General features: G+C 35.7%; 1 protein-coding gene across 1 annotated transcript in view; it reads right to left on the bottom strand.

The window, feature by feature from the left end:
• LOC136027159 (E3 ubiquitin-protein ligase HECW1-like) overlaps positions 1-27,256 on the bottom strand; it is a 152,891-nt gene that overhangs the window by 26,350 nt on the left and 99,285 nt on the right. Inside the window, exon 12 of the mRNA XM_065704150.1 lies at positions 26,406-26,604. Within this exon, the coding sequence (XP_065560222.1) occupies positions 26,406-26,604 (199 nt within the window). The remainder of the gene's footprint in view (positions 1-26,405; positions 26,605-27,256) is intronic.

Raw genomic sequence — 27,256 nt, 5'->3', positions numbered from 1 at the left:
AAAGTAAGGAGCGACATTAAAACTTAAAACGAACAGAAATTACTCCGTATATGAAATGGGTTGTCCCCTCCGCAATCCCTCGCTCTTTACACTAAAGTTTGACTCTTTGCCACAACTCTACTTTTTAAAACAATTAAAAGCTTTAGCGTAAAGAGCGAGGGATTGCGGAGGGGACAACCCATTTCATAAACGGAGTAGTTTCTGTTCGTTTTAAGTTTTAATGTCGCTCCTTACTTTCAGCAAAAAAAATTAGTTTTTTTTTATTTAATCAATCCAAAATGAGAAGATCTCGAGTGATTTTTTCTCGGACGAGGGACAACCCTATTGGCTGCTTCTTGGCTCCTTGTACAATTCAGTGTGTTACAGAAAATGCAAGTCAACTTTGGCGAAAAAGCAAAATCTTGAATATTACACTAATCAATTTGTAAGATATGCTTGATGTCTAGCGACACAGTTTTTTTTACTAAGCTTACTGCGGAAAGATAATTGTCGGATGAATAATAATAAAAATATGTCCTGTCCTAGGTAGTATATTCCATTGAGAAGTCATGGCATGCAATGTCACATTGATCTATGGACGATAATATACAATTTACATATTAGAACCTAGTTACAAATCTTAAGAATCCAACATCCTGTGACAGTACGTGAACGTAATTGAAATATGGGAGAGTGTATGACAAGTTCTTGTTCTACAGAGAACAAGCATGTGTATAATTTATTACTTCATTAGCATCAGCAAACTCAAACGTATCTAAGTCCTCTTTTTTTCTACAACCGAAAACACTATTATTTTTTTCTTCTTCCTTGGTTGTTTTATAAGCAGAATTCATGCCAACTTAATAACATTTGATAAATGACTATTGCGGACAACGGTACAATATGCTGACGAGAACAACAAGCATTTTTATATGAATGGAACTCATGCCCTTTTACAGCACTTAAAATATAGTTCTGGTGAACTAAAAAAGAATAGGAAGCAGAATACAAACTGCAGATTAATTAGTAGATGTCTTTGTATTACAAGGAGAAGAGATATGGACAGAATTACAGCAGTACCCTGTATACACAGTTATATTGACTGCAGTAATCATAGAGGCTTTATGTGAAATTTTTGTACCTACCTAAGAATAATATTGACAAAAATAAAGCTATTTCAAGCGATTTCCATGCTTCATTATGTTTGTGGGTGGCAAATACCCAAAGGTTGAAATGGCTAGGGAACGTTCTGCGGATGAAGGATGACAGAATTCAAAAGATTAACCTTTTCGGCCAACCGTCTAGGGCTAAACGGAAAGCAGGTCGTCCACGGTTGGGGCGGGATGATGTCGTAAAGAACGATTTAAGAGAAATGGGAACTTCTTGGGAAGGTGTCAAGAGGAAGGCCTTAAATAGATTCGGATGGAGGAGGAGCGTGCGTAGCTTTGTTAGCCTCAGGCGGTTTGGTGCTGCTGTGAGTTGTTAGTAGTAGTAGTAGAAACACCCAGAGCCGTTACTATGGCTATTGGTACGCGGGGAAAATAGTTACAGCACCCCCTCCCGACTCAAATATAAACAAATAAGCCGAATCAAAGTAAAAATTTGATCAAAATGGGCAATATCTCATTTGTCCCTCCCGCAGGCACGGCGCCCGCGGCAGCTGCTGTGGTTTCCCGCCCCCCTTTAAACGACTCTACAAACACCTTAGTCAATCTCTTCATTTACAGATATAACTGTACATGATTGTGGTATTATTGAAATTTCGAAAATTTCCTTATAATTTTGCATGCTATAAAATTCACCTTGCGGTTAAGTACGCGCAAAATAACATAAATAGCGAATAGTCTCCCTCCGAAAAAATTACGGCATGCGTGTCGGACATACTACTAGCACAAGCAACTCATGGCAGCACAAAACCCCCTAGTGACAGCTCAACCCAACTCTACCCCTCTCTGTTCCAACCTTCACTCTTTGCAGTGCTGTGCGAAGCTTCCGTTTTCCTTCCAATATCTACTTTTAGCATATTTCATGTTATTCTCACCCCCTTCGACCACGTTCTGCTTTTCGTTCGGTCTTTGCCTGGCATTGTTGCGATGTAGTGAAGTTTGATTACACGAAAACAATATAGGAAAACGAGGTGATTGACTGCCGCAAAGATTGATTTAAATAATAAGAAGCCTCAATTGGGTGAGAATCCTCGGCATTTCAATAAAGTCATGGTTGCGTTTCTTCAGTCCTAAAAAAATGCTAAGAAGCAAATGTAATTAGAATTATGTTTCCAGGGACGTGAATTTGAGGAGGAGGAAAATGATCCTTGGGATTTTTGAGAAATATTTTTTTCGGTATTTTCATAGAAAAATACTTTCTTTTATATTGTCACCGAAAAATGTCGATAAAACAGCAAAACTGACCCCCTAAATTTTTCCCCCCCACACAGGCAATTTCGCGAATTGACACTCATGCGAGTTTCCAAGACCTAACAAAAATCGTAATTAGTAATTATTCATGAAATTCCCTGGCAATTAGAAACACTGTTTAAGAAAATCGATGATGGCTCTCATTCTTTTTAGACCTTGACATCAAAATCATTTTCACCTGATCTTAGAGGCAAAAAAAAAAGTAAAGAAAAGTAACAGTCCTTCTTGTACAAACAAAATATTTGCCAATTTGAATTGTATTTTGATCGAAGCAAAGAAATATTCAGCATTTAAATGCTTTAAAATATACACTATATTTAGAAGGTGGTGGCCTTAGACATGAGAAACAAAGCTGTTCACATCGTTAGGGAGCGCTCAAATTTATAAGAAGAAGCTATCTATTTCTGTTATAGAACTGAATGTTACTGCAGAACTGTCTGAAAACTCACCTGTTTCCGTCAATCGCGTCTAATATTTCCGTGTAAAATCCAGATTCAGTACATGGATCTAGCTTAAGCAAAGGAAACTGACATATCAATTCGTTCGGATTTTAAAACTGAATTCAAAAACATCAAACTTGATTTTAATTTTGCTTTTGGGCCAAGGTTTACGAGATTTACTATTATTATTATTTTTTTGGTCTTCTTTTGCCCATAAAATGGGGCTTTCGAGCCGTTCGTAAGGGATTTCCTGAATTCTGAAGCTGGAAGCACTCTCAGGGCATTATGACAAGAATCAAGTCAATATCATTTATAGAAAAAAAGTAGAAAAAAAGAAAATTAAAAAACGGAAAAATGGACATGATTTAACAGATCAGTGTAAATTTCAAGATTTTTAATACCAAAAGAAGAAAACAAGCATCTTGGGGACGAAAAGTTTCAAAGGATCTCGAAACTACCGTTATTGTTGTGTTTCAAAGTACTAACGAACAATCAGTTTCAGACTTTAGTAGTATCTAGAAAAAAACTGACAGTGACAACGCGGAAGACAAATATATAAATATATTGAAATACAATATTTAATTTCTTTATATTTTAGATGCGTTTTTTCACAAAAAATTAAAATAAAAAATATTGCTATTTTATGCGGAGGTCAAGTGATGCATTCAGGCAAGTGCGCAATGAAAGGTAGAGGCTGTGACTCTATGCAATAATAACATAAAAATCTTATAACTTCCTCCCTAAAAAACTCTATTTTGTGTTATTCGAGTTCTTTTTATTTATGTTTCGTTTGACCTAACCCCAGAATTCCCCTATGCAGCCTACACTATATGAAAAAAAAACCGACAACAGAAACCACATTTCCCCCATAATTTTTTACAGGGCTTATTTATTATTATCTTTACTTTGAAACTTCCTTTTTTTGCTGATTTTCTCCCAAAAAAACATATTTTTTCAACATTTTTTTAAGTTTTGTACTTTTTGTATATTTTCAGCCTTTCAGAGAGGGATGCCATCTCCCCCTTCTCTATGAGCACCCTCGAAAATGGTCAAAAAGGACAAAAAAAAAATTTTGGTAACACGTGTTTATCCTATTTTCTGTGAAAGAAAGGGAGGAGTATGATTCCACATAAATCCTAGCAGTGAGAATGACTGTTATTCAAACCAGAAAAGTTGTCAAACCAACATGAAGAAGTGCCTTTGTAATTCAAATAAGCATATCTTGGAGCTTTTCTATTTATCTGATGGTATCTTTTTGTGTCGGAAGCTGAAAGTTTAAATAAATTAATTATCTATTCGTCAAGAGGCTATATCTCCCCTTAATAACTATGATCTAAGACAGCACATAAGTTACAATACAGCAAAGTTAAACCTTGTTAGTTGACCAGGATGGGATTGGAAACGATCATGACAAAACCCGTAATCCGAATAAATAGAGCTTAAAGTGAAAATGAACAATCCTTCATTCAGATATACACGGGTAGTTCATGGAAATAAAGAAAATCTCTCAACTTCAAAGAGAAAGTTTAGAATTCATGAAATGTTGACTTGGAGAACAAATTCTAATTTCCTGTCCCTAAACTGCAACAAATAAAAAACTAGATGATCGGGCTTTCGCAAATAATGATAAAACTATAATTTGGTACGGTAGCACCCAAAGGCATATCCAGGATTTTCTTTCAGGGGACGTTATTTTTTTCTGGGAGAGGCGGGAAAGAGATGAAAACCCTCCACCTGAATACGGACCTGATAGCGCCTCGACCCTCCGTCTCTAAGAAGACTTGTGTTTAAAAAAAAAGTACTGGAGACGGCTATTTCGCTATCTTAAAAATCATGTTTCGTTTTTTTTTTTTTTTAGAAAGGAAGGAGAGGTTCAAAAGGAGGAATGCATAAATGCGTGAAGGAGAAGAAGAAAAGAAGGTTTCAGTACGATAAACTTTCTTCTTTAAAATGAAAACTTGTGTAATTTTAGACATTTTTTCTCTTTCTTTTTGTCAACAAATTCGCATAAAACTTAAAGGATAATATTCAAACACTTGAAGAGGATGGCTATGGATGCATATATTTTGGGAAGAAGAAAAAGGATAAATCACAACAACATACTCACATTTTTATAAAACACATTTACACAGATAAGGGGAGGACCCTTAGAGATTAGTCTAAAAGACCCTTAAGAAAACTGAACATTAGCGGTCCGAATATTTAATTTACCCTATTTTAACCCACACCCCTCCCCCTAAAGACCCCTCCATTTTCCTCAGGGCTATATCTGCGTGACTGAGCTTATGTCTTACTATGTATTTATGCTACCCGAAAGAAGAGGCAGTGTGTAAATTTTGAAAACAAATCTATTCATAGTTGTCAAATTAGCATTTTAAAACTGGTTTCAATTGTTCTTAGAACAAATTCGAAAGAAGAACAAGGCAACAATATAGTTTGGGGGGCCAATCTACAATTGTAGACTTGCTTGTTGAGTTTTGAGGATAGAAGCACACAGTACGGTTTTCTCAAGTTTTCACTTCGAACAGATTCACTGCATGTGAAATCGTCTGTTGTGTTGATAGTTGCATAAATACGTTTTTGTAGAGATTCACTATCAAATAGTTCGTTGTAACGAGCTGTAAGGAAGGAGCAATTCAGCCCAATAGTAACCAAAACTCTGAAGAACAAGGCAACAATATAGTTTGGGGGGCCAATCTACAATTGTAGACTTGCAAGTTTTGAGGATAGAAGCACACAGTAAGGTTGTCTCAAGTTTTCACTTCGAACAGATTCAGCCCAATAGTAACCAAAACTCTGAAGAACAAGGCAACAATATAGTTTGGGGGTCAATCTACAATTGTAGACTTGCAAGTTTTGAGGATAGAAGCACACAGTACGGTTTTCTCAAGTTTTCACTTCGAACAGATTCACTGCATGTGAAATCGTCTGTTGTGTTGATAGTTGCATAAATACGTTTTTGTAGAGATTCACTATCAAATAGTCCGTTGTAACGAGCTGTAAGGAAGGAGCAATTCAGCCCAATAGTATCCAAAACTCTGAAGAACAAGGCAACAATATAGTTTGGGGGGCCAATCTACAATTGTAGACTTGCAAGTTTTGAGGATAGAAGCACACAGTAAGGTTGTCTCAAGTTTTCACTTCGAACAGATTCACTGCATGTGAAATCGTCTGTTGTGTTGATAGTTGCATAAATACGTTTTTGTAGAGATTCACTATCAAATAGTTCGTTGTAACGAGCTGTAAGGAAGGAGCAATTCAGCCCAATAGTATCCAAAACTCTGAAGAACAAGGCAACAATATAGTTTGGGGGGCCAATCTACAATTGTAGACTTGCAAGTTTTGAGGATAGAAGCACACAGTAAGGTTGTCTCAAGTTTTCACTTCGAACAGATTCACTGCATGTGAAATCGTCTGTTGTGTTGATAGTTGCATAAATACGTTTTTGTAGAGATTCACTATCAAATAGTCCGTTGTAACGAGCTGTAAGGAAGGAGCAATTCAGCCCAATAGTATCCAAAACTCTGAAGAACAAGGCAACAATATAGTTTGGGGGGCCAATCTACAATTGTAGACTTGCAAGTTTTGAGGATAGAAGCACACAGTACGGTTTTCTCAAGTTTTCACTTCGAACAGATTCACTGCATGTGAAATCGTCTGTTGTGTTGATAGTTGCATAAATACGTTTTTGTAAAGATTCACTATCAAATAGTTCGTTGTAACGAGCTGTAAGGAAGGAGCAATTCAGCCCAATAGTATCCAAAACTCTGAAGAACAAGGCAACAATATAGTTTGGGGGGCCAATCTACAATTGTAGACTTGCAAGTTTTGAGGATAGAAGCACACAGTAAGGTTGTCTCAAGTTTTCACTTCGAACAGATTCAGCCCAATAGTAACCAAAACTCTGAAGAACAAGGCAACAATATAGTTTGGGGGTCAATCTACAATTGTAGACTTGCAAGTTTTGAGGATAGAAGCACACAGTAAGGTTTTCTCAAGTTTTCACTTCGAACAGATTCACTGCATGTGAAATCGTCTGTTGTGTTGATAGTTGCATAAATATTGTTAAGAATTACCGAGCTAAAATTTACCGTCCGAAAAGCTATGCATTGATCTAGTACACAAGGTATTGACATACAAAAAAGAATTTTAAGCAGTAAGACCACCTTTAATTTATGTCAGTAACAAGCTTCATGTTTAGAATATTTCGACTGAAACCACTTTTCTAGCTGCGTGTAAACAATAGAAAAAACGTATCTTTCAGGCAGAAATTCACCAAAACTTGGCAAATTACAAAGAATGTATGAAGGATTGTTGAAAAAAAACAAAAAACTCATGATTTAGGAGGCAGCAGGCCCAAGGGCTCCTTGAGAGACTCATTGACTTAAAACTTTAACTAACTTAATAACTACTAATACTAACTTACTAACTTAATAACTTTGAACTTTTGACTCATTGAGACCAAGGTCTCCTACACACGTGCCCAGAATACGCTCCGTCGGCCTGTTTAAGTGAACCACGGACATATGCAGAGTGAGACCTTCTGACTCCCTCATGTCAACCCTCAAGACTCATAATTTTTCTCCATACTTTTTATATAATTCGCCTGATTTAAAAGTGTTTACGAGCAGAGGCTCCTCCACTAAAAGGACTATTCAATTCTCATGAAGATGCCTAGTGTGTGCAAAGCTTATATTAAGGTAACCCTACTTTTTTTCTTTTTTTTTGTTTAGAACAATGAATTGCAACTTTTAACCACCACATACTCAATTTGTTTCCTAAATTTGCTTAATGTTTCGCAACGAAACAAGTGAGGTTCTACTATGCCAATTTTACACTTGCAAGATGTTTAGCCCATCGACGTCGTTGAGGAAGGTTCGGAAAATATATGAGTAAATTTAAATGATAATCTAAATTACAGCTTACAGCTTGTGAATATAATGATGATATTCATAACTATATCTCAATAGGTATACATTAAATCCTTTAATTTAAGAATGTACCACAATGAAGAACCAGAATTTTGGCCAAGTTTTTTTTTTCTAGTCAGAAGAATTGCAAATAATATTGCCAATGACAATCGTCAAAAATACGTTTTTGTAGAGACTCACTATCAAATAGTTCGTTGTAACGAGCTGTAAGGAAGGAGCAATTCAGCCCAATAGTAACCAAAACTCTGAGAAAAGGTCAGCGGGGAAACTCTACGAATTTTGATAACAATTAATACATGAAAAGAATTGGTTTTTATGCTGATCCCAAAATATTAAAATCATTAAGCTTAATATTACCCGTCAAAGACTACGCGGATGAGAAAATTTGCCTGATTTTCGCACAAGGGCATGAACACCTCCAAAAAGTCGAGTGACCTTAATAAAATTTTGTCAGCAGATTCAGCACGTTGGGAAACCCTATTGTAGACGTTTCAAGCTCATCTTTAAAAAAATATGGAATTTTGGACATTGCCAGAAGAAAGATCACGGATGATTGTTTTCCAAGGGGTGATCGTATCGAACCAACGGTCCTAAGAGATTAGAAGAGGGCTTATTTGAACGAAAATTAAAAGTTCCAGTGCCCTTTTTAAGTGGCCAAAAACTTCATAAGGCAACTAGTCCCCCTCCATGCCAATTTATTCCCCAACGGCATCTAATCAAAAATTTTGAGATAGCCGTTTGGTTCAGTATTGTTTAAAGGTCTGAAAACTGTCTCTAGGAATGACATGACTCCATACAGTCCCTGGGGAAAGGGGTACAAGTTATACAATTTTCCCTTTGTTTACATTTAGTATTTATTATTGAGAAATATACGGAAATTTTCTGCAGACAGGGGGAACTTTCCACGGGGAGAACTATCCGTGAGGTGGAGTTTTCCAGGAAAAGTTCTCCACTGAGTGTAGGAACCGGCATGATTTGAAAAACGATCACAAATAAAATAAAAAAATAAATAACATTTAAAAAGAAAGTATGGCGATTTTTAAACGCCAAAGATTTTCGTTGTTTTAAAAAGCAGAGTTGAGAGAAAGAGACAAACTTTAACGTAAAGAGCGGGGTGTTGAGGAGGGGACGGACGGTCGTTTTTTAAATGCTTGTTGTCTCGCCCTTAGTTTTTCCCAATTAAGTTCTTAGGATGCTACATATAGCTTTCAGCAATTTCTCTTTATTTGTTTATCGTTTGAGGTTTTGTAATTAATATATTTTTTTTCTGTCGCTGAATACTCAGATTTCTTAGTCAACAGGGCCAAAAAAGACCATTAGTGGCCCGAGACCGTATCCAGCGGGGTTACCGGGTTCGACCCCCTGACTCCAAAATTTTTGTCCAACTCGTAAAACCATAAAAAAATGTATTAATTAATATTTGACGTTTTTAAAGATTTTTTGTGCTTACCTCCCCCCCACCGAACAAAATCCTAGATAAACCCTTGTTAGTGCCGTAAAGAACTTTAAACTATTATAACTTTATTTTCTCATATTTTTTCTAGTATTTAGCTTTTGTTTAAGAAATAATACTTGGCCATCAGATCAAACAATTTTACGCTAGTGTTTTTTTGTTTTTTTTTTTTTCACCACATTAAGTATCAAGAATAGTGAAAATGAACTAAAATTTGTTTTTCCTGAATTGGTTAAGTAAAAAGGTGCACAACCATAACAAGTATTAAAAACTCAGCTAAAAGCGAAGTTTCAATTTTTAATGAGAAAGACCTTCATTTCCAGTTATGTGACTCTTGGTAGTAGTGGTGCCAAATTCAAAAACAAAAGAAAAAAAACTTAGTTTAAGAATTAGAAAAAAAGCTAAAAATATGTGGCACCAAACAACTTAAGAAGATGTAGCTTTCGTCTAAGGGTGTCATTGTCTTTAAGAATCAACAAATTGTTAATGTTTGAAATTTATGGATGAAAGTGTTGTCAAAATTGGCCAATTAGTTTTGATTATTTGTTTTCATGGCGAAGCGTTGCACAACACTGACGGAAATTTGCCAGACCTACTACCCAAAAAACTTCATAAATCTGAAACAACCAAAAGAAAAATCTTGAAAAAACCCTGGTTTTCTAATTTCACGCATAATGAGAACGACGATGAGTCGAGGGTGGGCGAACTTCTTATTTTGAAACCTTGGTGCCTTCAGGTAACTTAAAAATTAACGCCAGGAGCAGAAAAGGCACAAATTATTCGGGAAATTTCTCTAACGATTCTAAAAAGTAGGTTTTACTTAGCAGCTATTTGTGTTTCAGAGAACAAGTCCTTTTACCGCAAAATACTGTATTTTGTGCGAAACAAGAAGTTTACGAAAGCACTTGAGCCTGTGAGTTCAGTTTTCTTTTTCCTTAAATTCTAGAGTCAACAAAAATGCAATCTTAACGTTAACAGTTTTCATGTCAAGATCACTAGCTCAGGAAGACATCGGGTTCTTAATTCGGGCCTTTTAAGGGCTGGAAAATCTCAATTTTTTGCTTTCCATAAATAGGAATCAAAATCAAGGCGAAGCTGTTTTAAAATACTAATATTAATTCACGTGAATACCTTCAAGGGGTTTGGCAAAGTAACCAAGATGTATAATAACCATAGAAAATCACACCTTAAATTAACCATCAAGAATTATAACAAATAAAGTTCAAAAACATGTTTTGAGTAAGATCAATTTGAGGTTATGAGCTCAGATAGGACCTGGCAGTCAGGGACGTCAGTACAGAAATTTAGGCAAAGGAGGGGGCAAAAATGTCTTTGTCAAAATCTTGGAGGGGGGGTAATTTTTTTTTCAAGGAAAATTCCGAAAAAGTAACTGTTCAATGAAAAATACAAAAGGAATGTGTTTTGAAATTAAAGAAAAGGAAAAATCCCCTAGAGGGTACATCCCCTCCCAATTGACGCCAATCCTGTTAGTACGTATTGCTCTATAAGCCAGAATAAAGGAAGGCCATTTCCAAGGCGTCACGATTGGATATTGCAGGGCCAAAAAAGACATCAAGAAATAAACACTATTAACAAACTTGAAAGAATATTTTTTCAATGTTGTTCATTGATTTCAGAAGCATTAGTAGTTGATAAAGAAGTGTCGATGAATACAGGAGCTATTTTTTAATATATTAAATATATTAAATAATATAATTAAATATTATTATAAAAAAATATATGAATAAATATATTATATTAATATATTAAGCTAAGTTATTTTTCTAGATGTAGTTTTTTTTTATTTAAAAGATCCCTACTGCATTTTTTTAATGTTTTCTAACCAGCCAAAATACTACATCCATGTTTATACAATTGTTTCAATTTCATTCTTATTCTATTCATTCTAAATCTCTTACTCACTGAAATAATTATTAAGCCCACTTTGGGCTGAAACAATCATTTCCTTTGATGCTCTATTTTCTTCTCTTAGGGACTAACAAAGTTAGCCCCTTAGTGATTCAATTTTTCATGGAATTCCTCTCCCTAATGCTCTACTTGAATCATTACCATTCTCAATAGGATAAACTTTTTCTCCGTGGAAACCGAGACCTTTCATTCATTTCTGCATTTAGTAAGTGGTATTGTATTTCGATTTTCAGTGAAGGGTTTGAAAAACGCATTTAAGGGAGGGGCCACTGTCCCTACAAAAAAAAACGGTAGCATTTAAGACAGCTACGAGACATTTAGATTGAGCCTTTTACGACAACGTGGGCAAACTTTTTAAGTCAATGACCGTGTAAACTATACAATAAACAATTAATGTTTAATATTTACAATTAATAATTAAGATAGAAATAAAAAAAATTCATTCAAACAAAAAAAATGTACGATCCACTTTTAATTAAAAGTCGAACATTACACAGAAGTAAAGCCATTAACAGGCTGGAAGTGAACCACGCGTCCCAACTTGTCAATCCTAGATTAAGATTTAGCCATTCTTTTATACAATAAAGTAAAGAAAGATGTTGATAGAATGCAATACCAAAGCTGTACCAATGTAGAGGGAAGGACTCAGTCGCCACAACCTCCAAGTTTCATATCATAGATATTCTCCATAAGTTCCTATTAATTTCACACAAGTCGCCTTTCTATGGAATTTTAGACAAAAATGATCCCCCGCCTCCCAACAAAAAAGAAATCCTGCAGACATGCTACAGTGAAATTCTGTTTTCGCAACTATTCTGCACTCCAAGAGCATGGTCACATAACTCAGTCGGAACTACGCCCCCTGTCTAAAAAATTAAGGTGGCAATCAGGATAAGTAAAAAAGACGCGGCAAGAAAAAAATATACAAAAAAAGTTACACATTCTATGTTCTTACATCCTATTACAATGAAGCATAAATTTAACCCTACTTGAAAAGGTAGACAATATTCTTCTTTTTTCTTTACTTGTCCTTTTGTATCAGAAAAACTGTCACTTCCAAGTAAAAACTTTGAGCCCCTGCCTCACAAATCTTGTGAGTAATCTTAATATTGATGATTTTTTTGCATGGTTTTTAAACTATTATTTTGAGGTTCTGAAATTTGGTAATAACTGACTAAAACAATCATTGTTTTAATTATTGATAATGCAAACTAAACGCGCTTCTCCTGAAGGCACCCAACCTTAATTAAAAAAAAAATTAATGTGCAGTGCAATTTATTTCTTACACGACAATTGATAGTACTCCGAAGCCATCTAATATATACAGACCTCACTTGAATTAAATCAGAAATCTTGTTTCAAAATACCGAGATGCAGCTGCGATTCTTGGATCACACTGGTGGAACAACACATGAGACTGTCTTATGGGGAAATTAAATAAGAAAACAAGTTTTTTTAACTGAAAGTAAAGAGCGACATTAAAACTTAAAACCAACAGAAATTACTCCGTATATAAAAGGGGCTGTTCCCTCCTCAACGCCCCCCTCTTTACGCTAAAGTTTAACTTTTTCTCTCAACTCTACTTTTAGAGCAGTAAAAAAAAAAAAAAAAAGTAACAATATACGTAACTTACGAATTAACTTACATAACGAACTTTTATATTCGTATATTTTTATTACGCATATGAGGGGGTTCACCCCCTAGTCAATACCTCGCTCTTTACACTGAAGTTAAATTTTGTCCCAATTCCTTAAGAATGACCCCTGAATCACAAAGGCCGTAGAATATATAGTTGAAATTAATAAATTACTTTAGCATAAAGAGCGAGGTATTAGGAGTAGGTGAACCCCTCATATGCGTAATAATTTCTGTTCGTTTAAGTTTTAATGCTGCTCCTTACTTTGAGCTGAAAAAAAACTTTTTCATATTTATTTTTTTCATCCCTTTTTTTAAAAATACTAAATATTCCTACACCCACTTCATGGAAATTTTCTTCCACCATGAGAAATTCCTCTATGGAAAGTTCCCCCGCATAAACCCCTCCCCCAGCCAAAAAAATTCCCCCTGAAAGCGTTTGTACACTTCCCAATAACCATTACAATATATAAACACTGGTCAAAGTTTGTAGCTTGCAGCCCCTCCCACAGGGACTGTGGGGGAGTAAGTCGTCCGCAAAGACATAGTTATTAGGTTTTTCGACTAAGTTGAATAAAATGGCTATCTCAAAATTTTTATCCGGTGACTTTGGGAAAAAACGGGCGTGAGAGGGAGCCTAAGTGCCCTCCAATTTTTTGGTCACTTAAAGAGGGCCCTAGAATTTTTAATTTCCGTTAGAATGGGCCCTCTCGTGACATTCTAGGACCAGTGGGTCGATTCGATCAACCCCTGGGAAAAACAACAACAAAAAAACAAACAAATAATCACGCATCTGTGATTTGTCTTGTGGCAAAAACATATAAAATTTCACATTCTTGTAAATAGGAGCTTGAAACTTCTACTATGGGGTTCTCTGACACGCTAAATCTGATCGTGTGATTTTCGCAAAGATTATATGACTGTTAAGTGGTTTTTCTCTCTAATTTATAAAATAAGGCAAATTTTCTGAGGCTCGTAACTTCTGCTGGGTAAGTCTAAACTTGTCGAAATTTATATATTTAAAATCAGCATTAAAATGCGATTTTTTTTATGTAACTATTGTTATAAAGATTCCGTTTTTTAGAGTTTCTGTTACTTTTGAGCCGGGTCGCTCCTTCCTACAGTTCGTTAGCACGAACTGTTTGAAACCCGTATGCTCCTATTGATCTCCATACCTACAAAGTGGGTCAATTTACAGATGTCAAGACACAACCTAACTAAAAGCTGAACAAAGACTGAGAGGTCCATTGGACACTTGCTTCTAGCAGCAGCAATTGCTCTCGCAGTTATCAGATCAAGCTCCTTATTGACACAACGAGTACCAATTCTTCTAATCCCTTATGCCATTTAATAATGAAGCCCTTTTGATGGATGCGGTAGCAACAAGAACGTAGCCCTTCTCTCATATAGGTCACATCGAGAAAGAATACCCGAATAGACAAGTTTAGGAGTCTTTCTCTTATTTCCACCACGTTTATTGGAGATTCAATAACCTCTTCTTTTTGATACATTATTGACAAAAATGAGAGGGCCTTCCTTATTACTCTTCCCCAAAAAAGTAAAATTAAGCAGTGGTTACGAAAAAGTATAACTAAGACACTAGCCTTTACTTCCTGTTAGTTCTGGTAGTGATTCTAAAATTATTTTTTTATCGCAATCCGTCATAACCAAAAAGGGACGGAGCACTAACGAAAGAGAAATACACGCAAATAAAAAGCGAACAAAGCAAATTCACACGATGTTTTGCTTTGGTTACGAGATGGAAACCCCATCTGGCAAATCTCCTTATGACGATTATTTAGAGAACCTAATCACCTTCGCCCACAAAATTCAAACTGTGTTTGATCATTCAAAAAGCAGCACTAGGACACTAGCTTTCACCTCGGATTAGTTTTAGTATAGGAAAATGATAAGCATAGAAACTTGTCATACTGCTTTACTACATTATCTAATTTTTGAATATGGTACTTACAAATTTATAACAATTTTCTCCAACGATTCGATTATGTAGAAAATTCTCAAACAGTGTTAGTTAACAGTTTTTGTTAGGACGGCGCAAATACAATTGCTGGGAAGATCGCTAGCTAACAATTAATCTGTTAGGTCGCGAAATAAGGACTACAATTTCCTTAGTTTTAAGGTTCGAATAAATTGGATTAGTTTTACAGCACAAAAACTCGTCTTAGTGCTACCCCGAGTAGACACTCTCTCATCAGCATCCATCCTAAGTGCCACCCTCTTTAAATGCTCAGCTTTTACCAGCTTCCATGGAATCTCCATAGAAGTTACATCGGTTTTTCCGGTCTCCCCCCCTTAATCTAGGACGTCAACCACTCCTCTACCCGCTTTTTTTTGGTACCTCTGCATTAACGAGCACGGCTTCGGGCTAACTGAGGACATTTCCCAAACATCAAAACAATTTTTTCATGATACACATAAAGACTAACGGACACCATTATATGTATCTAGTTATCTAGTTATATGTATCTAGTACGCTAGTATCTAGCCTACTCTTTTATTTCTCTCTTTATCAAGATGTAAAAAAGCATATAAGTTACATTTTTTATTTAAAAACGGTCGTTTGTTATTTGATTCAGGCAATAATTCGGAAAAAAGACGGTTGACAAAAAAAAAGAAACAATAATAAACAAGAGCTAAGAGCTCATACGGCACTTGTGACGAGGCGAGAAGAGCGAAGAGCCAAGAGATCATATGGTATGAGATCTAACAAAATTCTATGAATCAATAGATTGATTTAAAAAGGAAAATAAGAGGCTTAATACCGGTCAAGATTTAAAATAAGAGCTCTGAGTCACAAAGTCCTTCTAAATATCAAAATTCATTAAGATCCTATCACCCACTCGTAAGTTATAAATACCTAATTTTTTCTAATTTTTCCTCACCCTTTTGCCCCCCAGATGGTCGAATCTGGGAAAACGACTTTATCAAGTCAAATTGTGCAGCTCCCTGACACGCCTACCAATTTTCATCGCCCTAGCACGTCCAGAAGCACCGAACTCGCCAAATCACTGAACCCCTCCCCCCAACTCCCCCAAAGAGAGCGAATCCAGTACGATTCTGTCAATCACGTATCAAGGACATATTTTATTCTATCCACCAAGCTTCAGCCCGATTCCTACACTCCAAGTGTTTTTCCAAGATTTCCCCCTCCAAATCCTCAAAATGTCAAAAGATCTGGTCGGGATTTGAAATAAGAGCTCTGAGACATGAATTCCTTCTAAAAATCAAATTTCATTACGATCCAATCATCTATTCGTAAGATATAAATACTCCAATTTTCATGTTTTCCAAGAATTCCGGTTCCCCCCTCCAACTCCCCCGAATGTCACAGGATCTGGTCGGAATTTGAAATTAGAACTTTAAAGCACAAGATCCTTCTAAATATCAAATTTCATTAAGATCTGGTCACCCTTTCGTAAGTTACAAATACCTCAATTTTCACAATTACACACCCCCCCCCAATTCCACCAAAGAGAGCAGATCCGGTCCAGTTATGTCAGTCACGTATCTTAGACAGGTTTCTATTCTTCCCATCCAGTTTCATCCTGATCTCACCGCTTTAAGTATTTTCTAAGATTTCCGGTCCCCCCAACTGCCCCCCCCCAATTACGCTTGATCCGGTTGAAATTTAAAATAAGATATCGAAGTTACGAGGTCCTTCTAAATATGAAGTTTCATGAAGATCCGATCACTCCTTCGTAAGTTAAAAATACGTCATTTTTCTTATTTTTCAGAGTTACCCCCCCCCCGCAATTGAGCGGATCCGTTCTAATTATGTAAATCACGTATGCAAGACTTCTGCTTATTTTTCCAACCAAGTTTCATCCCAATCCCTCCAATCTAAGCGTTTCCCATCATTTTAGGTCTCCCCACCCCAAACTTCCCCCAATGTCACCAGATCCAGTCAGGATTTAAAATAAGAGCTTTGAGACACGATATCCTTCTAAAAATCAAATTTCATGGAGATCCAATCATCCGTTCGTAAGTTAAAAATACCTCATTTTTTCTGTTTTTTCAGAATTAACCCCCCCCCCCAACTACCCCAAAGAGAGCGGATCCGTTGTGGTTATGTCAATCATGTATCTAGGACTCGTTTTTTTTTCCCCCAAGTTTCATCCCGATCCCTCCACTCTAAGTGTTTTCCAATTTTTAGGTTTCTCCCTCCCAACTCCCCCCCCTCCAATGTCACCAGATCCGGTCGGGTTTAAAATAAGAGCTCTCAGCCACGATATCCTTCTAAATATCAAATTTCATTGAGATCCGATAACCCGTTCGTAAGTTAAAAATACCTCATTTTTTTTTTTTTCAGAAATACCCCCCCCCCCCAACTACCCAAAAGAGAGCGGATCCGTTCCGTTTATGTCAATCATCTATCTAGGACTTGTGTTTATTTTTTCCACTATGTTTCATTCCGATCCCTCCACTCTAAGTGTTTCCAAGTTTTAGGTTTCCCCCTCCCAACTCCCCGCCCCCATCACCAGATCCGGTCGGGATTTAAAATAAGAGCTCTAAGACACGATATCCTTCTAAACATCAAATTTCATTGAGATCCGATCACCCGTTCGTAAGTTGAAAATACCTCATTTTTCTAATTTTTAAGAATTACTCCCCCCCCAACAACCCCAAAGAGAGCAAATCAGTTCCGATTATGTCAATCATGTATATGGGACTTGCGCTTATTTTTCCCATCAAGTTTCATCCCAATCCCTCTACTCTAAGTGTTTTCCAAGATTTTAGGTTTTCCCCCCTCCAACTCCCCCCAATGTCATCAGACCCAGTCGGGATTTAAAATAAGAGCTCTGAGACACAATATCATTCCAAACATCAAATTTCATTAAGATCCAATCACCCGCTCATAAGTTAAAAATACTATTTCTAATTTAATCTGGTCCGGTCCCTGATACGCTTGCCAAATTTCATCGTCCTAGCTTACCTGGAAGTGCCTAAAGTAGCAAAACCGGGACTTTAGGTTTTCCCCCTCCAACTCCCCCCAATGTCATCAGATCCGGTCGGGATTTAAAATAAGAGCTCTGAGACACAATATCATTCCAAACATCAAATTTCATTAAGATCCAATCACCCGCTGATAAGTTAAAAATACTTCATTTTTTCTATTCTTTGCGAATTAACCGGGCCCCCACTCCCCCCCCAGATGGTCAAATCGGAAAAAAGACTATTTCTAATTTAATCTGGTCCGGTCCCTGATACGCTTGCCAAATTTCATCGTCCTATCTTACCTGGAAGTGCCTAAAGTAGCAAAACCGGGACCGACAGACAGACAGACCGACAGACAGACAGACCGACAGACAGACAGACCGATAGACCGACAGAATTGGCGACTGCTATATGTCACTTGGTTAATACCAAGTGCCATAAAAACAACCAAGAAAACGAGGTTAATCAAACAGTAACAAACTGTAGTAAGGAGCGACCCGGCTCAATAGTAACCAAAACTCTAAATAATGGAATTTTTATACCAATAGCTACATCAAAAGAATCGCATTTTAATGCTGATTTTAAATATATAAGTTTCATCAAGTTTAGTCTTACCCATCAAAAGTTACGAGCCTGAGAAAATTTGCATTATTTTAGAAAATAGGGAGAAACACCCCCTAAAAGTCATAGAATCTTAACGAAAATCACGCCATTAGATTCAGCGTATCAAAGAACCCTACTGAAGAAGTTTCAAGCTCCTATCTACAAAAAAGTTGAATTTTGTATTTTTTGCCAGAAGTCAGATCACGGATGCGTGTTTATTTGTTTTTTGTTTGTTTTTTTTCCCAGGGGTGATCGTATCGACCCACTTGTCCTAGAATGTTGCGAGAGGGCTCATTCAAACGGAAATGAAAAGTTCTAGTGCCCTTTTTAATTGACCGAAAAAATTGGAGGGCACCTAGGCCCCCTCCCACGCTAATTATTTTCCCAAAGTCAACGGATCAAAATTCTGAGATAGCCATTTTATTCAGTGTAGTCAAAAAACCTTATAACTATATCTTTGGGGACGACTTACTCTCCCACAGTCCCCGTGGGAGGGGCTACAAGTTACAAACTTTGACTAGTGCTTACATATAGTAATGGTTATTGGGAAGTGTACAGGCGTTTTCAGGAGGATTTTTTGGTTGGAGGCAGGGGTTGAGAAGAGCGGGATATGCTGGGGGAACTTTCCATCGAGGAATTTGTCATGGGGGAAGAAAATTTCCACGAAGGGAGTGCAGGATTTACTAGCATTACTTAAAGAAAAACAAAGAAAAAATAAATATGAAAAAGTTTTTTTTCAGCTAGAAGTAAAAAACGCTCTTTACGCTAAAGTATTTTTAGTAATTTCAACTATTTATTCTGCGGCTTTTGTGATTCAGGGGTCATTCTTAATGAATTGGGACAAAATTTAAGCTTTAGTGTAAAGAGCGAGGTACTGACGAGGGGGTGAACCCCCTCATATATGTAATAAAAACATGAGAATACAAAAGTTCTTTACGTAAGCTAATTTATAAGTTACGTACATCTTTTACTAATAAAAAGATTCGTAAAAAATTAAAAGTTCTAGTTGCCTTTTTAATTAACCGAAAATCGGAGGGCAACTAGGCTTCCTCCCCCGCTCTTTTTTTCTCAAAATCATTCGATCAAAATTATGAGAAAGCCATTTAGCCAAAAAAAAAAAAAAAAATGCAAATTTCGTTTTAATTATTCCTCTGCGGAGAGCCAAAATCAAAACATGCATTGATTCAAAAACGTTCAGAAATTAAATAAAAAAAACAAGTTTTTTAACTGAAAGTAAGGAGCGACATTAAAACTTAAAACGAACAGAAATTACTTCGTATATGAAAGGGGCTGCTTCCTCATCAACGCCCCGCTCTTTACGCTAAAGTTTCTTACTGTTTTAAAAAGAAGAATTGAGAGAAAGAGTCAAACTTTAGCGTAAAGAGCGGGGCGCTGATGAGGAAGCAGCCCCTTTCATATACGAAGTAATTTCTGTTCGTTTTAAGTTTTAATGTCGCTCCTTACTTTCAGTTAAAAAAAACTTGTTTCTTTTTTAATTTAATTTCAGTCAGTTGTCAACTGGCTGAAACTAACCTCGTTTTTCTAATTATTTTATCGAACCTTCTGATTATTTTGTTCTTCATTTTTGTTTTCGACTCGTTGTAGTTTTCGCTGACGCAAGTATTCTGATTGCATCTTCATTTTCGTTTATCATAACTATAGAGGTTCTTTTTCAATACTCTTTACCTTAGTTTGACGGTTTAAGTTTGTCATTTGTCCTCTAGTTATTATGATCAATCTCTTCACTTGCTCTACTTACTCTAGGCATTACGAAACTATTTGAAACGCTTTTTGTATATAGACTAATTACACTTGTTATTTTATACTTAGATAAGTTCCTTTTGTAATGTCCTATGCGTCATGAGCATCTTTTCATTAAAAAACTATAATTTGTTATTTAATCCAGGCAATAATTCGCACTAAAAGACGGTTGACAAAAAAAAAAACAGAAAATGAGGGTAATTTCAGTTGGTTATTAAATAAAAAAAACAAGTTTTTTTAACTGAAACTAAGGAGCGACATTAAAACTTAAAACGAACAGAAATTGCTTCGTATATGAAAGAGGCTGCTTCCTCATCAACGCCCCGCTCTTTACGCTAAAGTTTGACTCTGTCTCTCAATTCTTCTTTTTAAAACAGTAAAAAAGTTTGACTCTGTCTCTCAATTCTTCTTTTTAAAACAGTAAAAAACTTTAGCGTAAAGAGCGGGGCGTTGATGAGGAAGCAGCCTCTTTCATATACGAAGCAATTTCTGTTCGTTTTAAGTTTTAATGTCGCTCCTTACTTTCAGTTAAAAAAAACTTGTTTTTTTTTATTTAATTTCTGAACGTTTTTGAATCAATGCATGTTTTGATTTTGGCTCTCCGCAGAGGAATAATTAAAACGAAATTTGCATTTTTTTTTTTTGGCTAAATGGCTTTCTCATAATTTTGATCGAATGATTTTGAGAAAAAAAGAGCGGGGGAGGAAGCCTAGTTGCCTTCCGATTTTTTGGTTAATTAAAAAGGCAACTAGAACTTTTAATTTTTTACGAATATTTTTATTAGTAAAAGATTTACGTAACTTATAAATTAGCTTACGTAAAGAACTTTTGTATTCTCATATTTTTATTACATATATGAGGGGGTTCGCCCCCTTGTCAGATCCTCGCTCTTTACACTAAAGCTTAAATTTTGTCCCAATTCATTAAGAATGAGCCCAGAATCACAAAAGCCGTAGAATAAATAGTTGAAATTACTAAAAATACTTTAACGTAAAGAGCGAGGTATTAGGAGGAGGTGAGCCCCTCAAATGGGTAATAATTTCTGTTTGTTTTAAGTTTTAATGCTGTTCCTTACTTCCAGCAGAAAGATTTTTTCATATTTATTTTTTCATTGTGTTTTTAAATAATGCTAGTAAATCCTGCGCTCCCTTCATGGAGATTTTCTTCCCCCATGACAAATTATCGATGGAAAGTTCCCCCAGCATATCCCCCTCTTTTCAACCCCTCCCCCAACCAAAAAAATCCTCCTGAAAACGCCTGTATACTTCCCAATAACCATTACTATATGTAAGCATTGGTCAAAGTTTGTAACTTGTTGCCCCTCCCATGGGGACTGTGGGGGAGTAAGTCGTCCCCAAAGACATAGTTATAAGGTTTTTCGACTACGCTGAATAAAATGGCTATCTCAGAATTTTGATCCGTTGACTTTGGTAAAATAATTAGCGATTTTTTTGGTCACTTAAAAAGGGCACTAGAACTTTTCATTTCCGTTAGAATGAGCCCTCTTGCAACATTCTAGGACAACTGGGTCGATACGATCACCCCTGGGAAAAAGAAAAAAAAAGAACAAAAAAACAAAAAAACCAATAAACACGCATCCGTGATCTGCCTTCTGGCAAAAAATACAAAATTCCACATTTTTGTAGATAGGAGCTTGAAACTTCTACAGTAGGGTTCTCTGATACGCTGAATCTGATGGTGTGATTTTCGTTAAGATTCTATGACTTCTAGGGGGCGTTTCCCCCTGTTTTCTAAAATAACGCAAATTTTCTCAGGCTCGTAACTTTTGATGGGTAAGACTAAACTTGATGAAACTTATATATTTAAAATCAGCATTAAAATGCGATTCTTTTGATGTAGGTATTTGTATCAAAATTCCATTGTTTAGAGTTTTGGTTACTATTGAGCCGGGTCGCTCCTTACTACAGTTCGTTACCACGAACTGTTTGATACACTGGCTAAAATTATACTCATTTTCTTTGTTATTTTTTATTTGTATTTTTTTTTTTTTATTTTTTTTTTTTGGCAAATGTCATGAATGGTCAGTGTGGTCTTAGAACGTATTTACAAGAAAAAATAATAATATTAGGAATCCTGCAGTTCAAACTGAGGCAAAGCTAATGAGCAATTGAGCCTCATTCCATTAAAAAGAAAAATATTCTCAGTTAGTTTTTCGATCCAAAGGAATTATGAAAATAACATATCTTGTCATGGTTCGGCGAAAAAAAAGGTGGTTGAGAAATTGTTCCATAATCAGAATGACTGGCGGAACTTCAAAAAAGTCAGCAGTTTCAAACTCAATGAAAAATTTACGATTTACGCTCCTTAAGCATTTATTAGTTTATTGTGCCCATGTTTTTCTTGTTCCGTTTCAAATTTCTACCGAGTCATTCGACAAGCATGGTTCAGAAAAGTGTTTGTTCATAGATGCATTAAGAAAGGAGTGCTAGAACTTACAATATTGCTTATGATGATTTTTAATTTATCGTAATGGCTTCCTATTTCGTATGAAGTCCCTTTTCATTTCCGTTCCTAAAGTAATATGTAAATATACAAAAAATAAATAAGTTTTTTTTTTTTTAAGAGAGACATCTTTTAAGTATTATTCATTTATTTTTTTTTAGTTTTATTTGGTTCATATTTCAAGATAAATCAATTTCGTCGCTGAAATTATTTAACAATAATTTTTGGAGTTAAAATGATCAAGGATAAGAAACTTTTCGTAAAAATAGTGACATTATAACTTAAACGAACAAGGTAACTGAATTGAAAAAAAAGGGATAATAAATCAGTTCCTAAAGTCAACTTCTCACGGTTATTGCTTTCGTCACTATTCCGGAAGCACCCCGTTTAAATCCAAACTTTACACACATAGTATTAATTTCGCATTGCGATTATTATCTTTAGTTCATTCTTATAACATCTCAACTTCAAATCTTCAAATTGACCGCCAATCATGACTAGTTCCAAGGCCATATCCAGAATTTTTTTTCCGGGGGGGGGGGAACTTAAAAAACATCAACAATTTGTTAGTATGCATTTTTGAGTAGTTGTTAATTAAACGAAACACAGTCAAGAAGTTTGCTGAATGAAAGATTTGAGAAAACCGGTTTCATAGCCATAAAGACAAATGACGGATATCAGAATGCATTGGACTTGTATAGTTTTTCCTGGATGTTTCTTAAAGCTTCTTTATAATTCTCTCACACAGAAGCACATAAATTACTGTTCTATTGTTTTGGATAAGTACTTTCCCATCCCTATTAAAACCACTTTCTCTTATTCATGAAAAGCCCCGTTAGTTACTTTCAGATACGAATAGTACGTCAACAAATTCTCTCCTTAGGTTCCGTCACAGTATTTCCTATCTTGTGCTATTTTTATTAATAAATTAAATAAAAAAACTAATTTTTTTAGCTGAAAGTAAGGAGCGACATTAAAACTTAAAACGAACAGAAATTACTCCGTATATAAAATGGGTTGTCGCCTCCGCAATCCCTCGCTCTTTACGCTAAAGCTTTTAATTGTTTTAAAAAGTAGAATTGTGGCAGAGTCAAACTTTAGCGTAAAGACCGAGGGATTGCGGAGGGGACAACGCATTTTATATACGGAGTAATTTCTGTTCGTTTTAAGTTTTAATGTCGCTCCTTACTTTCAGCAAAAAAAAATTATTTTTTTTTTTATTTAATTTTTGAACGTTTTCGAATTAATGCATATTTGGTTTTGGCTCTCCGCAAATAAATTATTATAATGAAATCTGTATATTAATTCTTTTTTTGGCTAAATGGCTTTCTCTTAGTTTTGATCAGACGATTTTGAGAAATAAGGGGTGGAGAAGGAGGCCTAGTTGCCCTTCAATTTTTCGTTTGCTTAAAAAGGCAACTAGAACTTTTAATTTTTAACGAACGTTTTTATTAGTAAAAAATATACGTAACTTATAAATTAGCAACTTACGTAACAAACTTTCATAATCTTATATTTTTATTATGTATACAAGGGGGTTTGTATCCTCGTTAATACCTCGCTCTTTACACTAAATCTTAAGTTTTGTCCCAATTCTTTAAGAATGACACCTGAATCAGAAACGCCGTAGAATAAATAGTTGAAATTACTAAAAATACTTTAGCATAAAGAGCGAGGCATTTATCTCCTCCTAAATACCTCGCTCTTTATTCTAAAGTATTTTTAGAACCCCTCATATGCGTAATAATCTCTGTTCGTTTTAAGTTTCAATGGTACTCCTACCTTTCACTTGAAAAAACGTTTTCATGTTTATTTTTCATTGTTTTCTTATAGTAATGCTAGGAAATCATGCGCCCTTTTCCTTGAATTTTTCTTCCCCCATGACAGATTCCTCCAAGGAAAGTTCCTCCAGCATAGCCCCCTCCCCTCAGCCCCACCCCCAAAACAAAATAAATCCCCCTGAAAACGTCTGTACACTTCCCAATAACCATTACTATATGTAAACACTGGTCAAAGTTTGTAACTTGCAGCCCCTCACCCAGGGATTGTGGGGGAGTAAATCGTCCCCAAATACATAGTTATTATGGTTTTCGACTATGCTGAACAAAATGGCAATCTCAAAATTTTGATCCGTTGACTTTGGGAAAAAAATGAGCGTGGGAGGGGGCCTAGATGCCCTCCAATTTTTTTGGTCACTTAAAAAGGACACTAGAACTTTTCATTTCCGTTAGAGTGAGCCCTCTTGCGACATTCTAGGACCACTTGGTCGATACGATGACCCCTGGGAAAAAAAAAAAAACAAAACAAAAAAAACAAACAAACAAATAAACACGCACCCTTGATTTGTCTTCTGGCAAAAAATACAAAATTCCACATTTTTATAGATAGGAGCTTGAAACTTCTACAATAGGGTTCTCTGATACGCTGAATCTGATGGTGTGATTTTCGTTAAGATTCTATGACTTTTAGTGGGTGTTTCCCCCTATTTTTTTAAATAAGGCATATTTTCTCAGGCTCGTAACTTTTGATGGGTAAGAATAAACTTGATGAAACTTATATATTTAAAATCAGCATTGAAATGCGATTCTTTTGGTGTAGCTATTGATATCAAAATTCAATTTTTTAGAGTTTTGGTTACTATTGAGCCGGGTCGCTCCTTACTACAGTTCGTTACCACGAACTGTTTGATGTCTTCATGGTCAACTTTCCTCTTGTTTTTCGGAATTTTTACAACCCCGAGTTAGGGTAAATCTTCATGGAACTCGTCACTCTTAAGTTTTATTGGTTGTTAGAACTCCACACATGAGGTCACATTTTAGCCCTATATACGCATTTAGTAGGGTTTGGAACTCCCAGCCGAAGAATATAAGAGATTGCCACTCTGGGTCTATAAGCTTAATGAAAAGTCATTTGGGTTAATTCTTCTTCTTATTCTTCTTTTTTTATATATAAAAGTAATAATAGTGGTATATATTAGTTGGCCAGTTCAATTGAGTGTAAATAATCATAAAAAAAAATTTTGATAAAATTATTTGCATTTTTCTGTTTTTCTTTTTTGTTATTTTTTTTTTTCGTCTCTGTGTTTATTTCCCATATCTTGTATTATGAATCTTTATAGATGATTGTAATGTTTTTCCTTACGTTCACAGGCCATAGAGCCTTTTGCGGGGTGTTAAAAGAGATGCATGTATTGAGTATTTGATATTAATAACGTTGAGTAAGTTAAGTTGAGTAATTTGGGCTATCTATTTGCAGATTAGGACGGGGGGAGGAGGTTAAGTTAAGTTAGGAGCGCTATCCAAATACTTTTACCCCTCCTCCCTAATTTGCAAATATATGGTCTAAGTTATATTATTATATAAGTTAAAGGTTATATGCAGATTGAATTTCATTAGGATTAACCTAACTTACCTTCTTGGGTGTGTTTCGTTTAATTAACAAGTAACTATTTTTGTTATGTTTCTACGAGTCGGACAAAAATTTCGAAGTGTGGATTCAAACCCCCCAGCCCCCCCCCCCCCAGAATACGGCCTTGACTGGTTCTCTTGTGTTCTTGCGTGAAACTTTAAGCTAGCAAAAAGGAGAGAAAGTTAGATCTTACCTAATGCGTTTTTCAGCGTGAAGGAAATAAGAAAGTTTTCAGGCGACAAGATTTCTTAAATATTAGACTGTCTGCTCAAATGTTTTGAATGACAATTGGTAAAAAAAAAATACTTAAAATTACGAAGTAGCTATGTTTGATGCATTCTGGGAGGCTTTTAGGAGCATATTCTCATACTTTTGAGTAAAGAGCGGGAAACGGACTTCGAAATTTTTGCCACACAGTAAATCCCCTTACCTGAACGATATTCAGTGTTTCTCCTCCAGTCGGCGACATCAATTTCCACTGTTCCAGCAAGAACAAGTTCTAGTTCTCTGGCATCAAAGATGCTAGCCAGTCGAGAGTCAACGACTTCCGTGAACCCTCGAAGCAGACAGTTCATTTGATCACTAACACCTCGTTCCAGCCTCCATTTAACCAATCGCTGAATATAGTCCTAGAAAAAAAAACAATAGATTATTAGTAACTACCTAAAGAGCATACTGGACGACGGGCACCACAGTGTGTAATTTTATTTGGACCAGAAAACAAACATTTTCCATTCCTCCCGTGAAAAAAAAAACCAAGTTCTCCCCCCCCCCAAAGTAAATAAAAAGGCTTCAGAAATATTTCCACTTGATCCTAGAGCCGTGAGACAAAACACAGTATACGTTCTTGTGATGATCATAAACCAACTTGACTGATTGTAAAAGTACATTGGAGTAAATTGGCTTCAATTATCCGTTGCATATCCATGTTTGGATAGGTGAGACATAAACTAAATATAGTAAAATAGCACAAAATAAAAACAAAACAGCATTGAAAACAAGACAGAGAGAAGCAACAATACTAAGAAGAGACTATTTGATGAGCATGTTAATATAAACATCACCACAAAGTAAATTATCTGTAAAAAAAAAAAAAAGACACAGCAAGAACAAACTGCCTCAGACTAAAAAAAAAAAAAAAATATATACAAGAACGCACCTTAAGGTGTAAAATTTAATGAAGTATCTAGAAAAATTGTTGGGTTGAATCAGTAAATGAGGCTTTACATGCTGCAGACGGAGGATCCCTTAAATAATTTTAATCATAACTATTATGTATCA

This window comes from Artemia franciscana, chromosome 5 (assembly GCF_032884065.1).
Source record: "Artemia franciscana chromosome 5, ASM3288406v1, whole genome shotgun sequence".
Classification (NCBI taxonomy): Eukaryota; Metazoa; Arthropoda; class Branchiopoda; order Anostraca; family Artemiidae; genus Artemia; species Artemia franciscana.
The sequence above is the reverse complement of the archived record's forward strand: the minus strand, read 5'-3'. Positions and strand labels throughout refer to the sequence as shown.